The following is a 10,335-nucleotide window of genomic DNA, read 5'->3' on the forward strand; positions in this document are numbered from 1 at the left end:
CGTGTAAGGGTGTGCGTCTGGGCGTGTGTAGTGTGCGTCTGGGCGTGCAGTGTGCGTCTGGGCGTGTGTCCAGGCTGGGGTATGGTGTGTATGTAGTGTGTGTCTGGGGGTATGTAGTGTGTGTCTGGGCGTATGTAGTGTGTGTCTGGGCATCCAGCGTATGTAGTGTGTGTCTGGGGGTATGTAGTGTGTGTCTGGGCGTATGCAGTGTGTGTCCAGTGTGTGTCTTTATGTAGTGTGTGTCTGCATGTAGTGTGTGTCTGGGCGTATGTAGTGTGTGTCTGGGCGTATGTAGTGTGTGTCTGGGCGCATGTAGTGTGTGTCTGGGCGTATGTAGTGTGTGTCTGATAGTGTCTGGGCGTATGTTGTCTAAGTGTGTGTCTGGGCATGTAGTGTGTGTCTGGGCGTATGTAGTGTGTGTCTGGGCGTATGTAGTGTGTGTCTGGGCGTATGTAGTGTGTGTCTGGGCGTATGTAGTGTGTGTCTGGGGGTATGTAGTGTGTGTCTGGGGGTATGTAGTGTGTGTAGTGTGTGTCTGGGAGTGTGTAGTGTGTGTCTGGGCGTGTGTAGTGTGTGTCTGGGCGTGTGTAGTGTGTGTCTGGGCGTATGTAGTGTGTGTAGTGTGTGTCTGGGGGTATGTACAAGTGTGTGTCTGGGCGTATGTAGTGTGTGTCTGGGCGTATGTAGTGTGTGTCTGGGGGTATGTAGTGTGTGTCTGGCGTATGTAGTGTGTGTGTGTAGTGTGTGTCTGGGGGTATGTAGTGTGTATGTAGTGTGTGTCTGGGGGTATGTAGTGTGTGTAGTGTGTGTCTGGGCGTATGTAGTGTGTGTCTGGGGGTATGTAGTGTGTGTCTGGGCGTATGTAGTGTGTGTCTGGGCGTATGTAGTGTGTGTCTGGGGGTATGTAGTGTGTGTCTGGGCGTATGTAGTGTGTCTGGGCGTAAAGAAGGAATTGTCTGGAATGTAGTGTGTGTCTGGGGGTAAAATTGTCTGGGCGTATGTAGTGTGTGTCTGGGCATAGTGTGTTCTGGGCATGTAGTGTGTGTCTAAGTGTGTTCTCACAAGTGTGTGAATCTGGGCGTATGACCAGTTTGTCTGGGGGTAATGTGTGTCTAAGTGTGTGTAGTGTGTGTCTGGGAGTGTTAGTGTGTGTCTGGGCATTTTATTCTATGTGAGTACTGTGTGTAAAATAGTGTGTGTCTGGGGGTATTACATTTCTGGGCGTGTGTAAAGAAAGTGTGTTTTAAATGTGTAAGTGTGTGTCATTTTGTCTGGGCGTATGTAGTGTGTCTGGGGGTAAGTGTGTGTCTGGGAGTAGTGTGTGTCTGGGTGTGTGTAGCGTGTGTAGAACCCGTGTATTAGCGTTTTAGGTGGTGTCTGGGAGTGTGTATCTGTCTGGGAAGTGTGCGTCTGGGCCACGTGTTAACTCTACATTTCGTCCTGCTAAAGTGATGTAGTGTGTGTCTGGGCGTATGTAGTGTGTGTCTGGGGGTATGTAAGTGTGTGTCTGGGGGTAAGTGTGTGTCCAAGTGTGTGTCCAAATGTACAGTGTGTGTCTCAGTGTGTGTCTCAGTTCTGGGGGTATGTAAAAGTGTGTGTCTGGGAGTGTGTAGTGTGTGTCTGCTGTAGTGTGTGTCTGGGCGTGGACAGTGTTGTCTGGGCAGTACACACAATTCATTTGTGTGTGTTTGTGTGTAACAGGGCAAGTGTGTGTCTTAAGAACCCATACTTTTCAAATCATAACATAAGTATTAGCATGAATGTTTCGTAATCATTAATGTAGTGTGTGTCTGGGCGTATACGTATGTAGTGTGTGTCTGGGCGTTTGCAGTGTGTGTCTGGGAGTGATCATTAGTGTGTCTGGGCGTGTGTAATGTGTGTCTCTAAACTATATTTTCCTACTATCAGTAGTGTCTGTATGTAGTGTGTGTCTGGGCGTATGTAGTGTGTATGTAGTGTGTGTCTGGGCGTATGTAGTGTGTACTGGGGTGTGAGTGTGTGTCTGGGAGTATGTAGTGTGTACTGGGGTGTGTGTCTGGGCGTATGTAGTGTGTACTGGGGTGTGTGAGTGTGGCGTTAGGTTCTAATTTTCAGAGTATAAAACTCATTTGACAATATCAAAGCTCAAACCAAGTTAATTTTTCCCCAGAGGGTCCATAGATTCTCTCAATGGTGCAGCTGTAGAACAGGATCTGAGGCCAAATCTCCTCAGCCTCCTGAGGGGGAAGAGGCGCCGTCGTGCTCTCGTCACAACTGTGTGGGTGTGTGTGGACCATGTTCATTCCTTAGTAATGTGGATACTAAGGAACTTGGAGGCTCTCGACCTGTTCCACTACAGCCCCATTGATGTGGTTGGAGGCTCTCGACCTGCTCCACTACAGCCCCATTGATGTGGTTGGAGGCTCTCGACCTGCTCCACTACAGCCCCATTGATGTGGTTGGAGGCTCTCGACCTGCTCCACTACAGCCCCATTGATGTGGTTGGAGGCTCTCGACCTGCTCCACTACAGCCCCATTGATGTGGTTGGAGGCTCTCGACCTGCTCCACTACAGCCCCATTGATGTGGTTGGAGGCTCTCGACCTTTGCTCCACTACAGCCCCATTGATGTGGTTGGAGGTTCGACCTGCTCCCTACAGCCCCATTGATTTGGCTTGGAGGCCTCTGACCTGCTCCACTACAGCCCCATTGATGTGGTTGATCAGGCCTCGACCTGCTCCACTACAGCCCCATTGATGTGGTTGGAGGCTCTCGACCTGCTCCACTACAGCCCCATTGATGTGAACAATGAATATATGATCCACTAAGCACCCATTGATGTGGCCCGTGTTGTTGGTCAGCGTGGCGGATGGTGTTGTTGCCTACCCTTAACGCCTGGAGCCGACCCGTGTTTTTGGTCAGCGTGGCGGATGTGTTGTTGCCTACCCTTAACGCCTGGAGCCGGCCCGTGTTGGTGGTCAGCGTGGCGGATGTGTTGTTGCCTACCCTTAACGCTTAGAGCCGGCCCGTTTTGGTGGTCAGCGTGGCGGATGTGTTGTTGCCTACCCTTAACGCCTGGAGCCGGCCCGTCAGTAAGTCCAGATCCAGTTGCAGAGGAAGGTGTTTAGTCCCAGGGTCCTGAGCTCAGTGATGAGCTTGGAGGTGACTGTGGTGTTGAATGCTGAGCTGTAGTCAATGGACAGCATTCTTACATACCGGTAGGTAATCCTTTTGTCCAGATGGGTGAGGGTAGTGTGGAGTACAATAGAGATTGAGTCATCTGTGTATCTGTTGGGTATGTGAATTGGATTGGGTCCAGGGTGTCTGGGATGATGGTGTTGATGTGAGCAATGACCAGCCTTTCAAAGCACTTCATGGCTATATATGTGAGTGCTACGGGGCGATAGTCATTTAGGCAGGTTACCTGGGCGTTTTTGGGCACGGGGATAATGGTGGTCTGCTTGAAACAAGTTGGTATTACAGACCGGGTTAGGTTGAAAATGTCAGTGAAGACACCTGCCAGATGGTCAGCGTATGCGTCTTGGTATTCCGTCTGGCCCTGCGGCCTTGGTCTTACTCACATCGGCTACGGAGAGCGTGATCACACAGTTGTCCGGAACAGCTGGTGCTCTCATGCATGGTTCAGCATTGCTTGCCTCGAAGTGAGCATAGAAGCAATTTAGCTTGTCTGGTAAACTTGCGTCGCTGGGCAGCTCGTGGCTGAGTTTGGCTTTGTATACTGTGATAGTTTACAAGCCCTGTCACATCCCTCGAGCATCAGAGCCGGTGTCGTAGGATTAGATCTTAGTTCTGTATTGACGCTTTGCCTGTTTGATGGCTCGTCGGATGTCGTAGCGGAATTTCTTATAAGCCTCCGGATTAATGTCCCTCTCCTTGAAAGTGGCAGCTCTAGCCTTCAGCTCAATGCGGATGCTGCCTAGAATCCATGGCTTCTGGTTGGGGTACGTACTTACGGTCACTGGAGACGACGTCGTCGATGCACTTATTGATGAAGCTAAACTCCTCAATGTTATTGGATGAATCCCAGAACATATTCCAGTCTGTGCTCGTGAAACAGTAGCTTAGCATCCACTTCATCGGACCAGCACGAACACCTGATTTGACTAATCAAAGTCTTGATGAGAACCGGAGTCGGTGACTAGTGAACAAGATTACTTTCCTATGAGTATATGCGCTTCATAAATGTGAGTTTGACCTTTGACCCTGTGATGACTCAGCAGGTGCATGCAGAGGTAGAGTTTGAGCTGCTGGAGGGAGCTGTGCTGGCTGTCGAGATGCTCAACGGAACACTGCTACACAGCGGACACATCGTCAAGGTCTGGATCTGTCCCTCGTTTTCTGTTTATCTACATTTCTCTCTCCTAACCCCTCATGTACCGGTCTGGGCCCCTCTTTTTTTCTGCCTCTCTTTTTTTTCGCTTTCTGTCTCTCTCAATCTCTTTGTGTCTCTCTCAATCTCTTTGTGTCTCTCTCAATCTCTTTGTGTCTCTCTCAATCTCTTTGTGTCTCTCTCAATCTCTTTGTGTCTCTCTCAATCTCTTTGTGTCTCTCTCAATCGCTTTCTGTCTCTCTCAATCTCTTTGTGTCTCTCTCAATCTCTGTGTCTCTCTCAATCTCTTTGTGTCTCTCTCAATCTCTGTGTCTCTCTCAATCTCTTTGTGTCTCTCTCAATCTCTTTGTGTCTCTCTCAATCTCTTTGTGTCTCTCTCAATCTCTGTGTCTCTCTCAATCTCTGTGTCTCTCAATCGCTTTCTGTCTCTCTCAATCACTTTGTGTCTCTCTCAATCTCTGTGTCTCTCTCAATCACTTTCTGCCCTGCCTGTGTCTCTTTCACACTGTCCGTCTCCCCACTCTCTTTCTCCTTCGCTCTGTCCTTTTTTCATATACTCGTTCTAATTTCTCCCTCTGACCTTTGCTTCCAGTAATTCTCCCCTTCTGTCTTGTTCCTCGTGCTCTTTCTGAATGTAAATCTAATATGTGTTCTCTCTTCTACCTGTCAGGTCCAGAGACCTGTAAAGGAGTCCATGTTGGATCTGGACGTCTTTCTGAGTTCCCTGCAGGATGACCCGCTAAATGCTAACGTCATCTACGCCGCAGGGCTAAAGGCTAATGCTACAACAGCACAGTTTGCAGCCAAAGTCAATGGGACTGGGCTAAATGCTAATGCAGCTGAAGTCAATGAGACTGGGCTAAATGCTAACATAGCAGCACTCCCAGCTATGGTCAATAGAGCTAGGCTACATGCTAAAGCGAACCATTCGGGGCTCTTAGAAAAAGTCAATGGAACTTTTCTAAATGCTAAAGCTAAGCTAGCTGAAGCGAATGGACCTGGGCTACATGCTAAAGCTAAATTTGCTAAGCTAGCAGAGCTCTCAGTTGAAGTCAATGGCACTCTGCTCCAAGTGAAAACTATGCTAGCAGAGATAGCAGCCGAAGCCAATGTTGGAGCGAGGCTCCATGCTAAGACTGCCGGACTCTGTGAAGAGGACCTCCGCGAGGCCTTCGGACAGTACGGAACGGTTCAGGGCGTAATTCTACCGGCAAAGCACTCTGGAAAACAGAAACGTAGGAGACATGCTTTCTTAAGTGAGTCAAAGCTTCACATGTACCAACATCTATTTGATTATTATTATTAATTATTATTATTTTTATTATATTATTATTTATATTTATGTACCAACATTTTTGATGATGATTATTATTATTAATTATTATTATTAGTTTTATAATATTATTAATTATTATTATTAGTTTTATAATATTATTAATTATTATTATTAGTTTTATATTATTAATTTTATATTATTAATTATTATTATTATTATTATTAGTTTTATATTATAATTATTATTATTATTATTATTAGTTTTATATTATTAATTATTATTATTATTATTATTATTAATTATTATTATTATTATTATTATTATTATTATTATTATTAGTTTTTTTATTATTAATTATTATTATTATTATTATTATTATTATTATTATTATTATTATTATTATTATTAGTTTTATATTATTAATTATTATTTATTATTATTTATTATTATTGTATTATTTATTATTTGTATTATTATTTATTATTATTATTTTAATCCAATTTGTAAGTCGCTCTGGATAAGAGCGTCTGCTAAATGACTTAAATGTAAATGTAATATTATTATTTTATTATTTATTATTTTATCATTATTATTTTATTATTATAATTGTATTATTATTATTTTATCATTATTTATTTATTATTTTATTATTATTATTTATTATTATATTATTATTATATATTTTTTTATATTGTAGTCATTTAACAGACGCTCTTATCCGGAGCAACTTACCCTTGTTGTCTCAGGGATTCGAACCAGCAACCTTTGAACTCCCCGGCCCAATACTCTAATGGCTAGGCTACCTGCCGCCCATCATCCATGACCTGGGTCTAATTTTAGCCGTTGAATTTGAGTTGTTCGAAATATAAAGAATGATTTTTTAAAATGCAATTTGTTTGCTAATCATCATATTAAAAATGTGCACATTTTTCCAGAGTATGATAGTCCTGACACTGTGGACGCGGTCCTCAGCTCACCTGTGGAACTCTGGGACAGGAAGGTGAGCACTCGCAGAGCCCTGACTCCGCCCCACCTGTGCTCCTGGGTTACTATGACGACGACGACTGGGTCCGACAGAGAGACACCGGACGAGTCGTCGCAGGAAACCGGAAGAGAGGAACAGGAAGCGGCGTGCGTGATGAGGAAGTTGGACCGGCGCGTGGGGAAGCTGTTCAGATCTCTACCTGACAACACCCTCAGCATCATACTGCTGCCTGGTCACAACAGGTGAGAACAGACACTGGCCCAATCCCAAATCAATCACCTTATGCACTTGTGGAGATCTGAAAGGATTTAATTGGTATGAGCAATATGTTGATATCACCTAGCCTATCAGGAGGTCAATGTGGAGCTCTATTACCAGGTTTCTTAAACCTGTCAACTCTTCTCAGATCTGTGCTTAGGGGTTGTGATTTGAGATCGGGCCCAAGTCATGTTAGGACACCAGAGGTGTATCCACAGCGTAGCAAAACATTTAGCAAAAACCAACTAGTGTCTCCTTTTCGATGTTTAGTTATGGTAGCCCCTCCCTGTTTTGGACGATGTTTAGTTATGGTAGCCCCTCCCTGTTTTGGACGATGTTTTGTTATGGTAGCCCCTCCCTGTTTTGGACGATGTTTAGTTATGGTAGCCCCTCCCTGTTTTGGACGATAGTTTAGTTATGGTAGCCCCTCCCTGTTTTGGACGATGTTTAGTTATGGTAGCCCCTCCCTGTTTTGGACGATGTTTAGTTAGCCCCTCCCTGTTTTGGACGATGTTTTGTTATGGTAGCCCCTCCCTGTTTTGGACGATGTTTAGTTATGGTAGCCCCTCCCTGTTTTGGACGATGTTTTAGTTATGGTAGCCCCTCCCTGTTTTGGACGATGTTTAGTTATGGTAGCCCCTCCCTGTTTTGGACGTAGCCCCTCCCTGTTTTTGTTTAGTTATGGTAGCCCCTCCCTGTTTTGGACGATGTTTAGTTATGGTAGCCCCTCCCTGTTTTGGACGATGTTTAGTTATGGTAGCCCCTCCCTGTTTTGGACGATGTTTAGTTATGGTAGCCCCTCCCTGTTTTGGACGATAGCCCCTCCCTGTTTTTAGTTATGGTAGCCCCTCCCTGTTTTGGACGATGTTTAGTTATGGTAGCCCCTCCCTGTTTTGGACGATGTTTAGTTATGGTAGCCCCTCCCTGTTTTGGACGATGTTTAGTTATGGTAGCCCCTCCCTGTTTTGTCCCTTTGTTTCCAATGGGTTCCTAGTGAATACAACCCCTGGTGAGGAAAGGGGTTTTCACAGGATGGGTTGTTGTTTTTATAGAGAGAGGGAACTCAGGGGGGCTGTTGTTTTCTATAGAGAGGGGGAACTCAGGGGGGCTGTTGTTTTCTATAGAGGAGAAGGAACTCCAGGGGTGTTGTTTTCTATAGAGAGAGGGAACTCAGGGGGCTGTTTTTTTCTATAGAGAGGGAACTCAGGGGGGGGCTGTTGTTTTCTATAGAGGAGAAGGAACTCAGGGGTGCTGTTTTCTATAGAGAGAGGGAACTCAGGGGGGCTGTTGTTTTCTATAGAGAGAGGGAACTCAGGGGGGCTGTTGTTTTCTATAGAGGAGAGGGAACTCAGGGGGCTGTTGTGTTCTATAGAGAGAGGGAACTCAGGGGGCTGTTGTTTTCTATAGAGAGAGGGAACTCAGGGGGCTGTTGTTTTCTATAGAGAGAGGGAACTCAGGGGGCTGTTTTCTATAGAGAGAGGGAACTCAGGGGGCTGTTGTTTTCTATAGAGGAGAGGGAACTCAGGGGGGCTGTTGTTTTCTATAGAAAGAGGGAACTCAGGGGGGCTGTTTTCTATAGAGAGAGGGAACTCAGGGGGGGCTGTTGTTTTCTATAGAGAGAGGGAACTCAGGATGGGTTGTTGTTTTCTATAGAGAGAGGGAACTCAGGGGGGCTGTTTTCTATAGAGAGAGGGAACTCAGGGGGGCTGTTGTTTTCTACAGAGAGAGGGAACTCAGGGGGGCTGTTGTTTCCTATTATTTAGAGAGGGGTGGATTCTAATACGCTGTCGGTTTGCTTTTTTCAGTTCCCATGGCGATGGTCTGTGTTTCCTGGAGGTCAAACAGGGGTCAGCAGCACTCGGTGACCACACCCACGACCTGATGCTACCTGCATAGTGTACCTTGCCAAGATTCCCAGAAATCCAGTTCCTTCCCAAGATTCCCAGAAATCCCGGTTGGAGGATTCTGGATTTCTTGCTTACCCCCTCCTGATTTCGTGAATCTTCCAAACGGGACATTTTAGGAAAGTTAACAGATGTTGACAACACTTTGCCTGCGATACTGTGTTTTACCATCTTGGTGTGCTGTGGCCCAGCAGTGCTGCAACTTGACTAACAACGACAGCTATAGGCTACGAGAGTATTAAGTTATGTTTTAAATAAAGAGGTGAGTCTACTTACGAGTGCTTGATATGTTTCGTTCAGTACAGGCTGGACAGGGTTTTGGACACAGGCAATGAATTGAAGGTAAAACACAGGATGTGTCTGATATGACACCCTATTCCCTATGTAGTGTGCACTATGGGCACCCTATTCCCTATGTAGTGTGCACTATGGGCACCCTATTCCCTATGTAGTGTGCACTATGGGCACCCTATTCCCTATGTAGTGTTCACTATGGGCACCCTATTCCCTATGTAGTGTGCACCCTATTCCTATGTAGTGTGCACTATGGGCACCCTATTCCCTATGTAGTGTGCACTATGGGCACCCTATTCCCTATGTAGTGTGCACTATGGGCACCCTATTCCCCACTATGAGCACCCCTATGTAGTGTGCACTGATGCTACCCTATTCCCTATGTAGTGTTCACTATGAGCACCCTATTCCCTATGTAGTGTTCACTATGAGCAGCCTATTCCCTATGTAGTGTGCACTATGGGCACCCTATTCCCTATGTAGTGTGCACTATGGGCACCCTATTCCCTATGTAGTGTGCACTATGGGCACACCATGGGTCCTGGCAAAACTCTCTACAGGGCTTATTAGGGTGCCATTTTGGACGTAAACTCACTGTGTTTGACCTGTATTGCTGCTTCTGATCTGAATCACATGATGCCTTGTGTCCTTTATCATGTCCACCTAATAAACGGGTGATTGTTGTTAACATGGTTCTGTCATTCAATAGAGAGCAGGCTTCTACTGTCTGGTAGTACATTCACAACTCTACTCTGTCACAGGTAGAATGCACAACTTTCCGTCACAGAGTAGAATGCACAACTCACTCCGTCACAGAGTAGAATGCACAACTCTACTCTGTCACCTCTCTCTGTCACAGAGTAGAATGCACAACTCACTCCGTCACAGAGTAGAATGCACAACTCTACTCTGTCACCTCTCTCTGTCACAGAGTAGAATGCACAACTCGCTCTGTCAGAGTAGAATGCACAACTCCCTCTGTCACAGAGTAGAATGCACAACTCGCTCCGTCACAGAGTAGAATGCACAACTCGCTCCGTCACAGAGTAGAATGCATAACTCTCTGTCACAGAGTAGAATGCATAACTCTCTCTGTCACAGAGTAGAATGCATAACTCTCTGTCACAGAGTAGAATGCATAACTCTGTCTGTCACAGAGTAGAATGCATAACTCGCTCCGTCAGAGTAGAATGCATATGTAGAATGCTCCCTCCGTCACAGAGTAGAATGCATAACTCCCTCCGTCACAGAGTAGAATGCATAACTCCCTCCGTCACAGAGTAGAATGC

The 10,335-nt window shown here is 45.7% G+C and overlaps 1 protein-coding gene across 3 annotated transcripts in view; it reads left to right on the plus strand.

Moving 5' to 3' along the window:
• LOC115126618 (RNA exonuclease 5-like) overlaps positions 1–9,023 on the plus strand; it is a 39,383-nt gene extending 30,360 nt beyond the window's left edge. For 2 of the 3 annotated variants that reach the window (XM_065000927.1, XM_065000925.1), the window contains exons 15-18: positions 4,217–4,315; positions 5,000–5,585; positions 6,541–6,832; positions 8,654–9,023. In XM_065000927.1, coding sequence (XP_064856999.1) covers positions 4,217–4,315; positions 5,000–5,585; positions 6,541–6,832; positions 8,654–8,744 — 1,068 coding nt within the window. In that variant the 3' untranslated portion in view covers positions 8,745–9,023. The remainder of the gene's footprint in view (positions 1–4,216; positions 4,316–4,999; positions 5,586–6,540; positions 6,833–8,653) is intronic. The other variant, XM_065000926.1, reaches the window with a different exon arrangement.
• Positions 9,024–10,335: the final 1,312 nt, after the last annotated feature.

This window comes from Oncorhynchus nerka, linkage group LG15, assembly GCF_034236695.1.
Source record: "Oncorhynchus nerka isolate Pitt River linkage group LG15, Oner_Uvic_2.0, whole genome shotgun sequence".
In the NCBI taxonomy this organism is placed as follows: domain Eukaryota; kingdom Metazoa; phylum Chordata; class Actinopteri; order Salmoniformes; family Salmonidae; genus Oncorhynchus; species Oncorhynchus nerka.